We start from the raw sequence: 20010 nt of genomic DNA on the forward strand, positions 1-20010 counted from the left end.
GGGCTGACTGGCCAGTAGGAGGCTGTTACTCAGCAGGAAGTGGGGGCAAAGAGTGTTAAAAATGAATGCAATAAACAAGCTTGGGGCTGGTGGAGAACAGGATGCACCCAATCAGCACACATTTTCCTTAGAGAATGTTTAAGTAAACAGAGTTTGCTAACTAGTTTTAAACAGTTAAATGTATGCTGAAGACCTAGAGCAGTGTCATGTCATAAGCATACATGTCTAGCATGGTGGCACTACAAACTCTCCATGTTACTCACAAAACCAGAACGGAAAAGGGAGTTAGCACACAGCCCTGTGTCACTCAGAGATGTCAAAAAGATGGGGCAGAGCAATAGTCTCTATATTAAAAACTTGAAGCTGCCTTCAAGGTAGGTGCTGCAGAATTCAGTGGAATTGGTAAATAGTCCAGTTTGATGGCAACTTGAAGAACTGGTGGTTGGCAAAAGCAAATGCCTTCAATAAGTCAAGAAGCAAAGTACCACTTACAATCCCACAGTTAACTTCAGTGCATATTTATTCAATTGCACTAAGGAATGCTGTGTCAGTTTCATAACCAGCAAAGCATTAGAAAGGACTAGTTGAACATCTGTCAAATAAAGGTTGCAGTCAAATAAAGGTTGCAGATAACGTATCAGAGGTAAAATCCGTGATATAACACATCACTCATGAAAAAAATGACATTTTTAACAATTTTTGCTGTTGCCTAAATAACAATCATTAGATTAGTTGAAAAACAATCTAGATTTTAGACTAAATGAAAACAATTAAGCAGACTATCTTTCAAGTACTACACTCTATTCCAATGAACTCTGGCATGCTTACAAATTATTAAAAATTCTTACATTATGCTGCCAGTGACCCTTCTAGTCAGTCAGCAGAAAGTCTGCAGTGCATTATCTTCCCTAAACACTTGTACTTGGTGAAGTAATGAAACAAGGACCAGTAGTGAAATCTTCAACATCTTCCTGGAAGGAAGCACAGATTTCTGCCTTCTACAAAACATGCAATGATTCCACATGTAACTTTTACTGTGGTAATAGATTTGTTGACATAACAAATAAATTGACAAGTACATACAGCAGGAAAATCAACTTGTGTCTCACGGGACGGGCCAATTTATGTGCTAAACAAAGATTATAAAGTACCTACTACAGTCAATGAGAACATTTAAAGAAACAATTTCAGGCAACCAAGGAGACTTTATAATAAAATGTAAACAAATACATTTCAACATACATTTGAGTATTTGCCATTATTAGCTGATCTTTTAAAGGCACTCTCTGAAGTGGGATAAAAAACACTTTGTTACATCTTTTATTAGCTCTCTCATGATTCCATGCCCTTTTGGATCTTGCACAGTATCCTAAGCTGGGGACAAGGGTCATGCACACCTACGGAATATCCAATCCCTGACACCCTTTTGAATAAGGACTTACAACTGCAATACATAACACTTGCAAAGTTATGGAATTAGTATGAATACAGAAGGTACATGTGTTGATATTCTACAAAAGGGCCTTACAGAAACGGATGATTGGTGCCAGAGCCATGGGCTCAAGCTCAATGCCAATAAATGTATAGTTATCCCCTTTGGGGAAAAAACATGTACCCATGAATTACCACATAGTTAGTTGGCAGTACACTAAACAGTGAAAGTGTGATGAGAGACTTAGGGACACAGGTAGGCAGTGGTCTCACCTTCGATAACCACATTGCCACAACAGTCAGGAAATGGCACACCATCACGAAGGGCTTTTCATCCAGAAAAAAAGGTCATTGTCCCACTGTACCCATCCCTCATTACACCCATTACAGAGTACAACACCCTGTTTATGTACCTCACAAGACATCTGCAGCAGCTGGAAAGGCCACAGAAGAATCACAGACCTAAAGCAGATGCCCTATGCTGACCGTCTAAAAAAAACTCCAGCTATACTCTTGTCACATATCGTCTACTCAAATGGCGATCTCTGCTTAACATAAAAGGCCATGCCAAACCCTGAGCTGTTGAACATGCTCCACTTAAAGAAATCCCAATCCCTCAGAGCCACACGCTACAGGGATCTAAACCTTGTCATCAAATGAACAAAACATGCTGGAGGGATAGGTTCCTGAACCAGAGACTCCCCATACTCTGGAATAGACTGCCCATACATGTCCAGCAGAGCGCCTCCTTGGCCCTCTTCAAAAGGAACACTGATGACTGGATGGGAGATAGGAAATTCACCCCGGGGATCCGGTCAGTCTCCCTGCTAGACAGGGGTCCAGGGAAGTAAATATTGTGGGAAGAAATATCCAGGGAATTGTTATGGTTACGCTTGTATAGGCCTTAGGGCCAACCGCCTACTACCAATCTATGAACCTATATATTACACTGCCATGCTTAATCAGCAGTGTGTTGTGCACTTGTGAAGAAGCAGAAAACATCCCAAGAACCCTAAAGGAAGAAGGCGTGACTATGTGCCCACAATCATCTGCCATGCACATGTCCCTAAAACAAACACTAAGCAAGCGGCTAATCATGTTGGAATGTTCAATCACCACATTAGCTAGGGGCTTGTTATCCTTCGGCTGGCACACTGTACAGTCAACAATTAAACCAGAGATTATAGGCTTGGCCACAATGCTTAGTTCCCTACTAGGATCAAAGGAAATATATTGGTCTATTTTCTTATGACTGCAGAACTTGCAGCAGTAAAATAATGTCAGATGCACATCTTGAGAAGAGACAAATGACACTACTTTGTTTTCAGCACTCAGAACAATTGATGTGTGCTGAAAAAATTGGTATGGGTATGTGTCCTAAGAAAGATTTGGTAGCTATGAAAGCAGACAAGCTGCTATGTATTCAAGACTGGAACTTAGAAGCCTACCATGTACTGTACACATCTTCTACAGCAAACTTCAGGTCAGACAACAAGCTGATTCCAAAGTTCAGAACCCAAAGTGAAGACTGAAAAATAAAGATCCCAATCAGCAAATGCTTTACTGGTCTCTGCTGGGCTAGTATCGCCATCAAGCATTTCATGGTGTACTGATACAGCAGGCATACCTCGATGTTATACTTGAAGCCTAAAACAAAAATATGGCTGAAAAAAGGGCCAAAACCTGAAAATGTACAATCAATGTCAACCTAGATGGGGAACTGATTCCACTTGGCCTTTTAAATGTTCTCTGAGATTTCCATAGGGCAATTCAATTGTAAAAAGCCTGTGAAGCAGCCACACTCAGGTGGACAATGTCGTAATGCAGCATTAGTGTAACCAGATCTCAAACCAAAAAATACTTGGACAGATTCTCAAAACACCCATAACTATACTACTTTACATCTCCACATGATAGAAAACAGCACTGGACATTCAGCATGATGTCATAATTTAGGGATAAATGGAAACTGAGTAAATACACAGAGATACACTCCTCACTATGTGGGGAGAGTGAAGTTCATAATAATACACTGCAACAGCACATGCATAAAAGTATTACTGATGCAGGATTCGTATTCAAACAGCCATCTCTGTGGTATAAAGGGATGGAGCCATGACTATAGGGGCTCTGACTATAATTCAGATACACATGGTTCAGTTAGCTGAGCTGGGTACTGTAGGAGTCAAATGTGGAGGGAAACAGATGATAGGCTGTGGTTTGCTCACCTCACCTTGGAAGGATGAGAAGGAAGCATGTCTTGAGTGGGGGGGGGGTTGCCATCCCTTGCCAATCCATCCCCAGAAGACACCCGAGACCCAACAGGAGTGGTATGTTTATAATGAAGGCAGGGCTGGTGAGGAGCTATACCATACACATAAGAAACTAGATCTCCACACTGTAACCCCCCATATGCCCATCACTTCAGCTCTTGCTGAGGCATACATGGGAAGACTAAAGCGCAAAAAAAAAAAAAAAAAAACGCCTTCTTGTTTGAATATGAATACCATGGTTTGAATAAGCATTACCAAAGTCATCTGCTGATGCACTGGCATACAAGCAGTCAGAAAATACAGCAAAAAATAAATAAAATTATTTATGCTGGAATTATTTACTGCTGAAGGTGGACGTCTGATTCTGGCCAGATCTTTTCGTCATTCAGATGTCCCCTTCCGCAGGCTATTGCATGCTCAAGCCAAGGTCATTAGAAGGTAGTCTGGCTATAAAGAGCAATTTCAAGGGGTTTTGGTACAAAAGATAAGACTGTAAGAATGACATTCTGCATCAATTGATCTTGTGGTAAGCTGTGGGAGCCACAGAAAATTTACCAAAAACGCCTGTCTATACAATTATAATTACATATAGAGAAGTGAAAATTACAATATGAAAGCATGAACAATAAAACAAGAGTTTATGAAAAAAAAACTGCATCAGTAACATCACTAAGTACCTACACTCAAGAAATGAGCAAGAGGAAGTGGCCAATGCACACCATACAGATGACCATTAGCTGTAACATTTTCACAACTGACAAGATGGAACCTACGATGCAGTCAGCGTGTTGTCTGAATATCTACTGTTGTAGTCAGTTACTATACAACTGTACAATCTATATCAAAAGGAACACGGCTCTCAGATTCACATACATGTTTCAACAGTACAAAACAGTGCAGGTTATGGGCTTCATGAGGGTAAATAGGTCTGTAGAATTCACTGTAAAACTGCAGAAACAGAACCTTTTTCTGGTCCTACACTGGACAGCTAATGCAAATGCTGAGAAAGTGTGGCTGGGTAAACGTAGCAGTGTGACAGACTCAGTAATGCTGCAGTGGTACCTGCTGACCTGATAAGAGAAGTAGCCTGCATTTATACGAGAAGAAGGCAATAAGCAAGCCAGGTTAAAAAGGGTGTTTGATTACTGGATGAATCTGCTAAATTTTTATAAATAGACCAACTGACTAGCCTGCCTAACAGATTTTCTCCTATGGACACAATTCCTTTGAGCCCTTTGAACATTTATGCAGTCCAACATTCCTTCAACTTTATTCCCCTACTGAAAATAAAAAAAAAAAATGCAAACAAACTGGAAACTGAATGGACAGTGTGAATGTAAATTTGTAAAGCTGAATGGATTGACTGAAGGTAAATTCAGGAGCCACCTTGGCCATAAATGAGGGGGTTCTTTGGTTCTTTTAAAAGACATTCTTTCTATGTGGTACTCGTATGTAGTTCTGAAACCTATTTTATAGGAGAAGGAAAATAGAAAAAGACTTCTTAGACAAAGATATCAGGTTTTTCGGATGAACAGATTCAAAACAGAGATGCAAGTTGCTTCTCGGTAACAACTTTTAGATGCCCAGAATTGAAACTAACCTACAAATCATCAATAAAAAAGATGCATTTTAAAAACAGTTTCAACCACTGTGGAGGTAAACAAGCACATATCACTGAAACAAGATACTTCTACAGCTAAATAAGGCAAGTATATAACCAAAGAAATAGGATACTACAGCACGTGAAATTGAAACTATCTTTTTTTAATAAGCCTACTTTGGTACTACAAAAATCTAGTTCTTTTAAAGAGCAGAGATGTTCTACTTGGTGCTTTAGCCTCCTGCAAAACTGACAAGGCTTCACTACAAATTGCATGTCTTGCGATCCTTCATGTTAGACGGAGATTTGAAGCTGGGATAGAGTACCTTCCTTCCACACTAGATTAGCAGAAGAGGCCTTGGCTATAAGCTACTTATGCCCAGGTTAGTAGCATGAACCCATTTCCTTTACAAATGGAGCAATTAGAATAACATTTATTTTCCTCTTTCTACCTTTAGAAGCACTTTTGGTTACCAGAGAGGTTGGTGTGGCAACATACAAATAACACTGGTTCCATAGTACTCCGAATGTGTTTGCTGCCCCTGCTAGGGATGATGACCCAATCACCAGAAGCTGGCTTTTCAGGCGTGATAAAAACATTTATGAACTTATTCAGGTAAATCAACAAGTCTTTAAAACATCTCCAATGTTTTTCTCACTTTAGAACAAGAAAAATCTTGAACAAAATCCCATTTGTTTTTCTAGTTCTGGAACTGATTTTAATGCAACCATACTTATTTATTATATATTAAAAAACATCTTTTTGTCCAGTGTCCATTTGTGAAAGATATTTAAGCAATAACTACTATGTTGGTGTGGTATAGTGAAGATTTACCAACAGTTGATGTGGTTTAATCACGAGGGCGACTAAATAAAGCCAACCATGGGTAAATTTCAATATACCACAACCATGGAGTTGGTTATTGCTGTTATACAATGATATTATTTAAGAAAAAAAATTCTTACTTTTCTTAAATAATGTCTTTGTATAATGCCTCCGTGCTGCCCTTCTGCATTTTTCTGGTATCCTGGGGCTTTTTCTGATGTACTGTGCATGCATATGGGACTTGTGTTCCCATGCTTACGCAGTACATCACTGCTGTGCAGAGGTAGCAATGGATAAAGGAAGATCTCTGTTGCTTTTTTTTTTTTTTTTTTTAACTGAAAATAAAAAAAATAATTGGGAGATTTTTTTACATTCGGGAGAGCTGGTACAGACAAAATAAAAGGATATTCGGGTAAGTTTCTTTAGTTTTACAGAACGTACCCGATTATCCTCTTATTTTTGTCTGCGCCATCTCCCTCGTTCGTTTCAGGTCATCCGTTTTCTTTTTTTTGTGCAAAAAAAGAAAGAAAAGTAAAAAAGATACGAAATATACTAATTGGAAAAAGCCTGGGCAACTGGACCTTTTTCCGTTAGTATATTATAGCAATAACCCACATCTGGGTGTGGGTAATGCTGGATTTACCCATGGTTTGTGTGGTTTGGTCACGAGGGCAAAGCCCGTGTGAACAAACAAAGACAACTGTGGGTAAATCCAGCATTGCCCACACCCAGACGTGGGTTATTGCTATTATACAATGACATTACTTAAGAAAAAAATACTTTCTTTTCTTAAATAATGTCTTTGTATAAGGGAAATGTGCTGTCCTTCCACTGCTGGGCATTTCCTTGAGCCTTATCTGATGTACTGCGCATGCTTTTGGGACTTGCATTCCCACACATGCTGAATACATCAGTGCTCGGGAAAGTAAGCAATGGAGAAAAGAAGATCTCTGTTGCTCCATTTTTCTTTTGTTTTATTAATATTTTTTTTTAATTAAAAAAAACTTTAGGGCAGTTTAAGGGTAGGAGAGAGACAGCATGGACGAAATACAAGGGATATCACGTCTGTGTGTTTAGTTTTAAATAATGTACCTGATATCCCTTGTATTTCGTCCATGCTGCCTCTCTGGTATGTCCGAAGTCCGGACTACAGATTTTATTTTTGTTTTTTAAGAAACAAAAATAAAATTTAAAGACTATATCAATGGAAAAAAGTCTGGGCGACTGGACCTTTTTCCGTTGGTATATTCTAGGATTTACAATGGGCATGCTGGTTGGGCTGGCCAATCAGCGTGCTTGTTTTTGAATATTAATGGCCAGTTATTGTATACTAATACTTAATGCACTTCACACCACTTTACTGATTCTGGATGCAGACCACCTGCATGATTAGATTTGCCCTGGTTGCTTGGTCTCACACAATCACTGCCACCGAAAAAATAGTAACAGCATGTACTACTTTGTATATGCATGGCACTGAAGTATTTGTCTCAACACCTGTGCTGCCACTAGCTAAAAAAAAAAAAAAAAGAAATGAAAGGATTTCTACAATGAGAAGAATAAGAAAAAATGTCTGTGTACTTCTTCCTGTGATATGGGGGCCAAGCTTCCTGTAGCTGCAGGTTATAAGTGAAGCCCTCAACAATCACAGGCACATACAGTTATCTTCTTATAAATGAGGTGTGAATGGAAGACCCATGTTCAGGGAGATTTGGTGTATCCATCAATGTAATTATTCTGTCAATAAGGACAATAAAGAACAATTCATACATTTCACGCATAACCCTGATTTTCTTGTGTGGAGCCTTGCATGAAGTACTATTAGGATGAAGGATTCCAAAAACCACAGTTTCATCAGCAACATGCCAGCTGATGAGCACTAACTGGAATAAATTCAGTTGTCTGAACCTTGTCTTGTGTTAGCTAAACAATGCAAGTCTGTTTTTTATAGACCCCTTAGAAATCAGAAAAGGCTTACGCCCTAGCTTGTGTATGTTTAAGACTACACCTAGTCGAAATACAGTTTACTGTAGTGACAATACAAGGCCCCCAGAGATTTTGCTTCACTTTGGCTGTCACCGAAGGTAAATATCAATTTCCTTTATACTTCATGTGTGTAAACACTAGAGCTAGACATTCTGTAAGGACTCTCGATGCAGTAGAAAAGTTAAAGGCAAAGGCAGCAAACTGCAAATGGGAGTATCCCAGCCCTAAGCCCTGGAATCTCCTGTGAGTTGTCAAGATAAGAAAATTAAGGGAGACGGCCTGCATGCCTGAAATTATTAGAAAGGCATCTTGTGACAGTAGAAGGAACAGGATCTGAAGATAAACATACCAAAACCTCTGTGAACTTATTCAGATGACTCAACACATCTAGGAAATGTCTCCACCATTTCTGTTTTTCTAGAATAAGAAAAGAAATCCTGAATAAAACCCGGTTTGTTTTTCTAATTTTGGAACTGGTTCTAATGCTTGAAAAGCCACAAGGATTTGCTGCAAATGGATATCTAAGGCAACCTGTAAAAAGAAGCCATCCTGGCTCTGGATTGCTGCAAATCTCTGAAGAGAAATCTGCCTCCTACTTGCCCTGCCCATGAAAGGGAAGGGGACAAGTGCTGTATCTGCATCTCAAAGATGGGAGGAGAAAAAATGAACTAACCTGCTAAGAGGGGCTCTATGTTGCTGAATGCTGCCACCACCTTCCCTCTGGGCCTAGTGGTTTTGAAACTAATTTTTGTTTTCAAGTGGCTGCTCTCTGAAATTTTCTTAAAATAGCCAGTTTTTAGTAGAGTAATTCTACTGCACTTCCAAGAAAAAAACTGAAATATGGCTCCAGACAGAAACTCATCAAAATATGAAATACCCATATATAGCCTAATACAGAGGGTGGCCACAGTGGTGCTGCAGTTAGCATTGTCGCCTCAGAGCTAGAGGTTCTCCGGTTTAATTCTTGGCTGAGGTGCCTTCTGTGTGGAGTCTACATGTCTTCCCTGCGGTCATGTGGGTTTCCTCTGGGTGCTCCAGTTTCCTCCCATATTCCAAAGACATGTATGCAGTAGGTGGACTAGACACTCTAAATTGGCCATACATGAGTGTGTGTGCAAAAGTGAGTGGTGAGAATGAACTAGCCACCTGGTGGTGTAAACCATGGCTCAAGATTATTGTCACTGCGGAAGTGACACCCCAACCCCATGTGCAAAATGGGAAAAGGGGTTGCAGATGGATGGATGGATCCTAATAGAGAATGCGGTAGCCTCTGTCATCATATGCAAAAATAAATAAATAAATTTAAAAATTCCCAGTTTAGTGCTTTCTTGTCCTTCCATGGACTTCGTCAGAACTGAGAGGATGTCATGACAGCCAGGTCAATCAAAGCCAAACAATGCTCAGTACACAGACTGCCTTCAAGCTGGGTGAAATGACCTCCTCAAAGTTCAGCCAAAGTGTACTGATTAGAACTGCCACACGGTCTTCATTACTAATATATTAAAGATCATTTTACTGGGATCACCACCTCTTTTCTGAGACAGTTCTCAAGTTTACAGGCAGTCCTGATGCAGACAGTTACTATGTCACCTTTTAGATTTCTAAACTTTTAAAAAGGATGAGATTTGCTTGTTCCTGCAGTTACAGCCACACCAGCTCTTTATCATTGTTCCACATTGCACCAATCACAAAACCAATCAGTCATGGGGTAGGCAAGCTCCCACTTTCATCAGTTTAGTTAGTAGCTCCAATTTGACCATTTCTGTTCTTTTCTTCTTTGTAAGAAAATATTTGGCTTCTATAAGGACCCAAAGTGTTTTACTTTCTCCAACTGTTGAGGAACATAACTGTCAACTGCGAGGTTGCTCTCAACACAATGGCACAAGCGCTTAGCAAACAAAGGCCGATAGCTTAATCCACTTGCAAGGATCTGATTCCCCAGAAGCATACACTGCTTTCTTTGACTTTAGTATGACAGTTGACATTCTACTATGTTCGTGTTCCTGTAAGTGTATGCATATCTAAAGCAAGTAGCTAACTGAAGACGAAATAAATGAGCTTGCAAAATAGGAATAGTTTGCGATTTTTACTTTATTTTAAATTTTAGACATACTGAAGAATAACAAAGCTAATGAACCAATGTAAACGAAAAGCCACCAGCCAGATGAACAAATCCAATTTAATAACGAAATAAACTTGTACAGCCACAAAACGAACTTTAAAAACGCCAAAAAACACAAATATACGTAAGCGTTTTCATTTAAAAGTTTTAAAACTTCATCAGACAATGAACTCCATGACATCACTTCCTTTTATAACCTTCACCAAATTCAAAAAAGTGTGCCAAATTCTAAATCAAATTGGAGCATGCTCAGTTGTAAATAAATGGAAGATAGAATTTCTAAGTAACCAAAAATCAAGGAATGCATAAATACAATAGATATGAACTGAGTGAATGGAATTAATTATATTAAATACTAATATGCATATTAAAATTAGATTATAATAAATAAATGCATATTATATTAATAGAAACACAAACGTTACCCAATCTCTTAAAAAAATCAAATAATTATACTATACAAGACAATTTCACACCCCACTTACCTATTATTTAATTTGTGCCTATAATTAACCAATAATAGTATATACTATACAAAAACCATTTCATCCATAACTAAAATTAAATTTAATATTATAATAAAAATATATTTTTAACTAATTTTATTAACTTATTACTCCATAGCATCCTTCAAAATTATTTTAAAATTCTTAAAATAAATGTTGTATTAATCTTTAATTTTATTTCGAGTTAACGCTTTTAGTTTTAAAACTGGTCCTATAGCACTCCTTTCATTTAAACCTGGCCAAGAATCTGCTTGTAATTTTATTTACCAGATAAGTTCTCTTTCTTCCAAAATTAAATTCCAAGGAGTCTTATCTTTTATTTCCACTTGATCTATCACCATATAATAAAATGTATGATTAGTACATTCATTTACATGTTTTGCTAATGCATTATTCATTTTCTTATTCTTTATTGCATATTCATGCTCATAAATTCTCTGTGTGAACATTCTTTGTTTTACCTACGTAAAAAGAAGTACAGGAATTATTTTAAATTGTAATTTGTTTGCTTGCTGTTATTAAAGCCCCTAACTAAAGGTTAAGGCATAAAGGGCTACACTATACACTGGAGTATTTATAATATGGTATACACTGCATGTTCAGTACAGATGGCTGTTATTTTCTAACCGAAAAATACAAGTTTGCTGAAAAGAATTCATAATCTTATATTGCACACAACTCAAATTTAACCTCAAACTTGTGCATGCTAAATGTCTAGAAATCAAACTGCAGTTAACTTTCAACACTGAAGCAGTTTAACTCAGTCAGTATGAAACTCTCTAAAGATGCCAATCAAATTATGCTACTGACACTTTCAGACAGACATACTGGTCAAAGATGGCAATACACCTACCCTGAACCAAGAATTCACATACGTACCTCTGCTGGGTACAATTTGCTGTCGACGGTGTGCTCTGAACCCCATTCATTTTGCTGTCCCCAGTGGAAATGGAATTGTTTTAGTCTGTAGAGGTTCTCTAGTGGACCACCACTGATCACTAGAAAAAGTAAAATGAAAGTCACTGCAACATGTTTTACAGACCTTTTTTTTTTTTTTTTTTGGGGGGGGGGTTGCATACTGGTTAAGTTGTTTACCACACAGACACTAGGTACATGGTTTGATTCTCAACTTTTGCCACTTTCTGGTTATTGGCTAGGCATATGATAGTCTGAAGACTGATTTGCCTGGCATTTACTTATGAACCTACATATTTAAACATGTATTCTGGTTACTAACTGTACAATAACAATTAAACATACAATGGCAGGAGACAACAGCTTATCAATTCTGCCTGACTGACACAGTTAATACCCTTCAGCTGTCCCTTCCACACCCCCAAATCCCTTCCTTTCATACTACTTACCCTACTTTACTTTAGAAGCTTGTAGTGTTAACATTGCACCAACCACGAAGAAAGTTCTTTGTACCACCCTCCCAGGAAAATCATACAATGTAACATTCCCTGCAAATCTAACACCATGCCCCATCTTTCCTCCTCTGTTGTACTTATTTATGTCCCCCAGCACCTTTTTCTAGATCCACCCTACCAGCTTTATATTTCTCTTGTTGAACAGCATCCAGAACTCTACATAATAATCTAGATAAATGTAAGCAGTGCTCTCTACAACAGCATTATCACTTATCAGTATCCAGAAATGTCTCGCCTCAGAATAAAAGGTACAAAATCTATTTGCCTTGCCTACCACCTTCTGCAGTGCACTTGATAACTCAGCTGTGCCCAGCTCACCAAAATTACTGCCATTGCTTTTGAAACAAATTTAAGTCCCTCTCATCTCAGTCCACACATTAATTATGGCCCCCATATGGGGCTTATATTAATTCCATTTAACTCTAGCTGCCTTCTAGTAGCTCAGCACACAAGCCACCGCAAATCTTTTTTCTCACTTGTTCCAACCATCAGTATAATGCCGTAGTGTTGCATCAAACAATTACTACTACCATCCATTTACAAAGTAAAATCTGACACAAGCATTAAACGATGATGGCCCCTATGATACTCAATAACAGCCCTCTCCTGAAATAGAACTTCTCCCACAATTACCTTCTGCTCTCCCCTCTGAGTGCTTCTTTCCAATTTATAACTTACATGTCCTTAAGTTTTACAATAAGTCTCCAAACAGGTATAGTAGGAAGGGCCTTACTGAAATTCATATACAGTATTGGCACAAGATTTCTTTCATGAGCTTTAGCAATCATGCTGCATTAACTGTTACATTATCCTAACATGACTGTTACAAACATGCAAATAGCAATACTTATATACGTTTTATTCAGTTTTCCTTATTTATTTTTTTTAAGTGCAATATACTTGATCACCTGCTCCTTTCTTCAGCCATAACATATTTATGTACATTAATGAATCATGGTTACATGCAGACAAGAACACATTAGAACACTGTTAATAGAAGCATAAAGATGTACAAACAAATACAAAGTTGTTGTACACTCACGGACTTGTCTGGAGTGTCAGATAAGGATAAATAATACAACTAGAGGAGGCCATAAACAGCCAACACTGATATGTTTTGATGTTACAGATGGTTATGTTTTCTGTTTCTTAAGTAATAACCTAAAAAAGGTACCACCCCATGGTGTGAGTGCATACAGCAAATGGATTGGACCAACTTTCTACAGAAAATGGGGATGTTTCTAGTTAAGTGGCAGGCAGTGGAAAGTACAGTTGTGTACACTTAGCATAAATGTAGATGTTCAAGTGTATTCACTGTTGCAGTCATCACACTTGGGTTATCTGCCTGCAGGTAGCCCAGAGTCGACCCGAATACCAGAGTCCTGGAATTTCTGCATCAGATGCTGTCGCCTCTTCCATGACGTCAGGTCATCAGGGGTATAAAACATGCCAACGCCATTACATCAGTTTTTCTTGCCCCAGATGTCAGGAGCCACCAAAATAGGAAGTAATTACATGGCGTTGAACACCTCCAGTAAAAAGTAAATACCATTGCCATAAGATATGGCCAAAAAGAGGATAGGGAGAAAGTATAGAAAAGTCAGGGGTCTGGAGGGAGGGTAATCAGGACTGCAACAGTGAATACACTCTAACATTTACATTTATGGCAAGTGTACATAACTGTACTATGTTCTTCATGTTTCACTGTTGCAGTCATCACACTTGGGTTGATTCCCAAAGCTGAGGAAGGATGGAGGCAGTCAAGAAGTATTAGGGCTGGCTACTAGGCCTTGTAAGACTGCTGTGACAAATCCTGCTCTGGATTTAGAAAAGATAGGTAAGTGGTAATAATTAGTGAAGGTGTGTACAGAACTCCAGGTTGCAGCTTCCAGGATGTCCCTGGTAGAGACTCCCCTGAGAAATGCTATAGAGGTTGACTTGGCCCTAGTGGAATGAGTTCTGATCTCCTGTGGGATAGGTTTTCCATGGTGTTTGTAGCAGAAATGGATGCAGTGTGCTATCCATTTGGAAATGGTTTGCTTTGAAATGGCGTTGCCCTCTGCCCCTGTAGCAAAGCTGACCAGCAGCTGGTCAGATTTTCTGAAAGGTGTAGTTCTGTCAAGGTAGAACCTGAGCTGTATGTGCACACCCAAGGAGTGCAGGATCCTTTCCCCTTTATTTTGAGGATTAGGGAAAAAGGGTGGTAAATGGATAGATTGGTTTAAAGCCACACTGGATATCACCTTGGGCATAAAAGATGGGTTAATCCTAAGGGAAACCCTGTCAGCATGGAAAATAATGAAGGGCTCCACAGCCATTAGTGCCTGTAACTTGGACACTCTTCTTGCTGAAGTGATGGCTAGAAGTAAGGCTGTTTTCCAAGAGAGGAATTTTAATTCTGTTGCAGCAGCAGGCTCAAAAGGGGGAAGTGTGAGCTTATCTAGTATGAAGATGGTCCCAGGCAGGGGTGGGTGCTCTACATGGGTGCCTTAAATTGTTAGCTCCTCTCAGGAACTGTTTGAGAGGGTGAGAAAAGAGAGGTGGCTTAGTATTGTAATGAGCTTAGATGGCAGAGGCATGAATCTTAATTGATGAGAAGGATAGGCTTTTGTGGAGCAGCTCTGCTAGGTAGTCTAGGATTTGAGGTAAGGTGGGCACAGCTGTGTCCTTTACTTGAGACTGGCTCCAAGAACAATATCTTTTCTGAACAGGATTTCCTAGTACTAGGCCTTCTGGCCTCCAGGATGACGTCCAGCACCTTGTTTGCTGAGGGTTGCTGCTGGTGTAATAGGGGGATAAGCCAGGCTGCAAGGTTCAGGGTTTGCAGCTGTGGATGCAAAATCTGTCCCTCCTGCTGGGACAGCAGGGAGGAGGTCTGATGTAGGTGCCAGGGTGGCACTGCTGTCAGACTGCGTAGGAGTGGGTACCAGTGCTGGCGTGGCCAGTCTGGGGCAATAAGAATTGTCCTTGGTCTGTCCTGTTTGATATTGAGTAATACTTTTGAGAGGAGGGGCAGAGGGGGAAAGGCATAAATAGAGAGGTTTTTCCTTGTAAAGGATAGGGCATCTACTTTCCATGCTTTGCTGTGAGGATTTCTGGTGCAACATTTGCGCAATTAATGGTTTTGGGGGAGGCAAAGAGGTCCACCTCTGGTGTCCCTCCACCTGTGGATTAGAAGTTTGAATGAGTTTGGTTCCAGTTTCCACTTGTGTGGGTCCAGTAGATTTCTGCTTAAGTCATCTGACAGTGAATTTTGTTTGCCTGGCAGGAACTGAGCTTGCAGGTGCACTTGGTTCCTCAAGGCTGTGTTCCACAGGGCCATGGCTAACCTGCAAAGTGGGTAGGAATGATTTCCTCTCGGCTTGTTTATGTACCACATAACTGTGGTGTTGTCTGTCTTTATCAGGAGTTGTCCTGGAAGGATAAGGTATTTGAAGGCTGTCAGAGCATTCTGTACAGCTAACATTTCTTTTGACTGATATGCAGGGAAATTTGTCCTGGGCTCCATTTGCCTGCCATGTGAGCCCCCATGCATGGTCTGATGCATCTGTTGTCAGGGTTTAGGTGGAGAGGGGTTAAGTGAAAGGAAGTCCCTTGTTGTGATTGCATCCCTCTACCCACTAAAGGAACTCTGCCCTTAGAAAAGGAATGATAGGAATCAGGGTTTCCAGGTCCTGAGAATGTTGACACCAGAGTCTTTTTAAGTACCACTGAAGTTTCCTCATATGCAGTTTTGCATATGGAATTAGTAGAATGCATGAAGCCATGAACCTTGGGGCTTGCAGTACTTGCAGACAGCTGGGTTTTGGTGGCCATTAGTTTGAAGTAGTTTGTCAAATAAACCTGTTTTTCTGGAGTGAGGAATGCCATCTGGGAAGCTGTGTTCAAGCTTGCTCCCAGGACTACAATCTTTTGGCTGGGCACCAGTTGTGATTTCTTTTTGTTGATGGTGTAGATAAGCCAAACGGAAGTGAAGAGAATGTAGATATAGGTTCATAGGTTCATACTAGGCTATCTGCCCTAGGGCTTTTATAGGCCCAGCCAGAGTGTGTTTGGCTTTCGCCACCCATTTTAAATTAATTTTGCTATGCCCTTTTTCGAGGTTAGTATATTGTGCCTCTGTCTAACAGTGACACAGAAGTGATACCTGGGGTAAACCTACAATCTCCCATCCACTCAAGATTCCTCTTGAAGAGAGGCAATGAGGGACTCTGCCTAACCTGGACTGGGATTTTATTCCAGAGTGAAGGGAGCCTCTGGGTTATGAATCTGTCCCTCCAGCATGTCCTATTTATTTCAGTGCTGAGGTTCAAGTCTCTCAAGCGCGTAGCTCGATGGGATTTGGATTTTCTGAGGTGCAGCATGTCTATTAATTCCGGGTTGGACATGGCTTTATACGTCAGGCACAGATCGCCTCTGAGCAGGTGGTATGCCACTGAGTAGAGCTGGAGTTTCTTTAACCGAGCAGCATATGGCATCTGTTTGAGCCCTTTGATCCTCTTGGTGAGGTACTTTTGGGGTCTTTCCAGTTGCTGCAGGTGTCTGGTAAGGTACATCCCAAAAGGGGCATTGTACTCAATTATGGGCCTGATGAGGGATGAGTAAAGAGGCACGATGACCTCCCCTGATCTAGATGTGAATCCCTTCATGATTAGGTGGGCTATATAAAATGTTTTTATAACCACTTTGGCCACGTGGTTGTCAAATGAGAGACTGCTATCAACTTGGGTCCCCAGGTCCCTAATTACTACTTCTGTACTTAATGGATTAACACCTATGTGGTAATTTGTGGGCACTTTGTTTTTGCCAAAGGGGATGACTATAAACTTTTTTGGCATTTAGCTTTAGGCCATGGCTCTGGCACCAGTTGTCTGTTTCTTTGAGGCCCTTTCGGAGGATGCTTGTGTCGGTTGGAGAGTCTATTATGGCACCCAGTTTGCAGTCATCTGCGAACTTGGTCAGCCACAGTCCTTCCGTGTTGGCCTGTACCTCCGAGAAATATATACCGAACAAGAGAGGTCCCAGGACTGAGCCTTGTGGGATGCCACTTGTAACTGGTTTGGAGTCTGACATGGCTCCAGCAATTCTAACCATGTGGGTTCTGTTCTTGAGCCAGTTTGCAACCCATCTAGTGACATAGAGGTTTATATTTAAGCTGTTGAGCTTATCTATAATGCCCGAGTGGGGTATTGTATCGAAGGCTTTTGCGAGGTCCAGGTAGGCTGTGTGGACCACCTTCCCCTCGTCAATGGCCTTGGTGACTGTTTCAAACAAATCGTCCAGGTTTAATTGGCAGGATCTGCCCTTAACAAAGCCGAACTGGGTAGGATCCAGTGTCTGTAGGTCCCCAATATCTTTATTTATGAGGTCCATGATGATCCTTTCCATAGCTTTGCAGACCAAGCTAGTCAGGCTTATGGGGCGATAGTTTCCAGGATCTATTGAGGCACCACCTTTGTGGAGAGGGACCACTGTTGCTGTACGCCACTCTTTGGGTACATATCCTGTAGTAAGGCTGAGATTGAACAGTAGTTTTAGGTTTGGGTTTAGCTCTTCTTGGAGTTCATGTAGGACGCAGCCTGGGACACCGTCTGGTCCCATTGATGCTGTGTTTTTTGCTTTGGAGAGGGCAGCTCTTACCTGAGCATCTGAGATGTCAGGGGGGCAGCACTCTGCTGGGATAGATAATTGCCCTTTTGGTGGGGAGGGGGGGGAGTTTGTGCTGAACCTGTCAGCTAGGATGTTGGCAATGTCTGTGGGTTCGGTGTGTTTTGTCATTTTGGACTAATTCTGAGCATTTCTGGGAATTCCCACCCAGGTTCCTAACATAACTAAAGAAAGCCTTGTGATTATCCTTAGTGTCCTGTGCAATTTTTCTCTCTAAAATATTTCCTGCAAGATTCCCTTATGGGGATATAAAGATAAACTTCTTTTAAGTCTAGGGTGACTAGCCAGGAGTCCTTGGCTAGCATAGGAAGAAGCTGTTACAGTGTAAGCATTTTGAATTTTGTGACCACCAGGAAGGTATTGAGAATTGACAGATCCGGGATAGGGTGCCAAGAGCTCTCTTTTCTGGGCACCAGGAACAGTCTGGAGTAGAAACCCTGTCCCCTTTGCTCTGTTGGAACAGGTTGAATAGCACTGATACTGAGAAGAGAAAGTACTTTTTTTGGATCCTCTGCCCACTGGTTTGGAGGAAGGTCTGGCAACCCGCTTTGGGTTGGCAGTGAGTGGAAGTAGAATCTGTATCCCTGGGATACAATGTTTAGGACCCATCAGTCCTTTGTAATGGACATCCAGTTTTATGCATACAGGGCGAGTTTTCCTTCTAGGGGTGCAAGTACTTGGGCATGGTTGAGAAGGATGATAGACAAGTCATTGTGAACTTTTTCCATAAGGGGGTGGCTTACCACTCCCTGTTTTTGAGGTGGGAGCACTCCATTGTTTAGATCTCTGCATACCCTGAGACTGTAGTCTTGGTGGTCTGTTGCCCCTGGGTTTAGACTGAGAAGGCCTGGGAGGGACTGGAAAGGACCAGTTTTTGGAAGGCCAATGCCTATTGAATCTAGGTGGCTGCACCTATAAGAAATCTTTAACAGTTTGCATAGATTTAGCTTTTTCCTCCATCTTTTTAAGAACAACTTCTGCTTTTATGCCAAACAAACGTTCTTGGTTTACTGGAGCATCTAGTAATTTTGCTTTGACATGGTCTGGCAAGATTTGTTCCTTCAGCCAAGCATGCCTTCTCAGTACAAACCCAGCAACAGCAGCCCTGCAAGATGCTTCTAAGGCATCAAAACCACACTGCAAATATGTTTACTAACTTGGTTTGCAGAATGCATTAACTCTTGTAAATCCTTACTTTCTGTACAATCTAGAAGCAGCAACATTTTTTGTTTACTTAGTTCCATAATATGCTGCTGGTACTCCAACACGTGAAACTGGTAATTCAAAAGCCCTGATGGCAAGAGTTGCAGAGGTATATACCTTCTTACCCCATCTGTCTAAAGCTCTAGCCTGTCCGAAGAGGTGGGGTTTTTGGCTGTAGTAACCTTAATGCCTTTAGGTCCCTTGGGAACTGGTCTCTGGATCAACAGTGGTATTCTTAAAGAGAAATTTGTGAGAGTCAGGTACTCTGTAGTACTTGTCAGGCTTTCTAGGAGCTGGTAGTAAACTATCAGGAGTAAGACTGGATTCCATGAAGACATCATCTACAATATCCAGGACAGGGGGTATAAGCTAGAGGCCTCTGCTGAGGCAAGTCTAAAAATTGTCTGAGTCTCTCTTTGGACTGAGGGTAGTCCTGGCATTCCCAGCGGAAATACTCTCTTAAGGTATGTAAGGTTTCACCAAAAGAAAAGTCCTCTGGAGGGGAGGCAGAGGGAATGGAATCCTCAGCATCTGAATCCTCCTAGATAGATAAGGGTATGTCCTGGTAATCAGAGGGATCAGAGTCATCGGACTCATGGTCTGTAGAATCAGAAGGAAATCAATTATTTGTCTTTTTAGAGGGGGAAGGCTGGCTTCCCCTAATTAAAGTTATAAGGTCTTCAGCCATTCTAAGCATTTGTTTCTGTGGCATGGGAGCTTGAGCATGCGCATTGGTCGTCAGTTTTCTAGGCGTAGTGCGAACTCTGGGCCTGTGAAACTCAGTAGTTTTAGTCAAAAATTAAGTTGTCAGTTTAATACGAACATTGGAAGGTCAGAATACACCCTCAGACACCGGTAACTGCATAGCGGCTCCAGACCCATCCAAGGTAGAGACATCCGCAGGTTCCATATTTGAAGAAGCATCTCGCAGCATACTGGACTTCAAATGGGTCTCAGCAGAGGCCT

General features: G+C 40.8%; 1 protein-coding gene and 1 long non-coding RNA gene across 2 annotated transcripts in view; one reads left to right on the forward strand and one right to left on the reverse strand.

Annotated features, from left to right (window-relative positions):
* The window catches only part of LOC122809792 (carbonic anhydrase 5B, mitochondrial-like), a 293296-nt gene that overhangs the window by 185349 nt on the left and 87937 nt on the right, over positions 1-20010 (reverse strand). The window contains exon 3 of the mRNA XM_044081533.1: positions 11624-11742. Within this exon, the coding sequence (XP_043937468.1) occupies positions 11624-11742 (119 nt within the window). The remainder of the gene's footprint in view (positions 1-11623; positions 11743-20010) is intronic.
* Positions 1-20010, forward strand: part of LOC122809793 — a 51756-nt gene that overhangs the window by 4285 nt on the left and 27461 nt on the right. The gene's annotated exons all lie outside the window — the stretch shown is intronic.

This window comes from Protopterus annectens, chromosome 8.part0 (genome assembly GCF_019279795.1).
Source record: "Protopterus annectens isolate FY-2018-M chromosome 8.part0, PAN1.0, whole genome shotgun sequence".
In the NCBI taxonomy this organism is placed as follows: Eukaryota; Metazoa; Chordata; order Ceratodontiformes; family Protopteridae; genus Protopterus; species Protopterus annectens.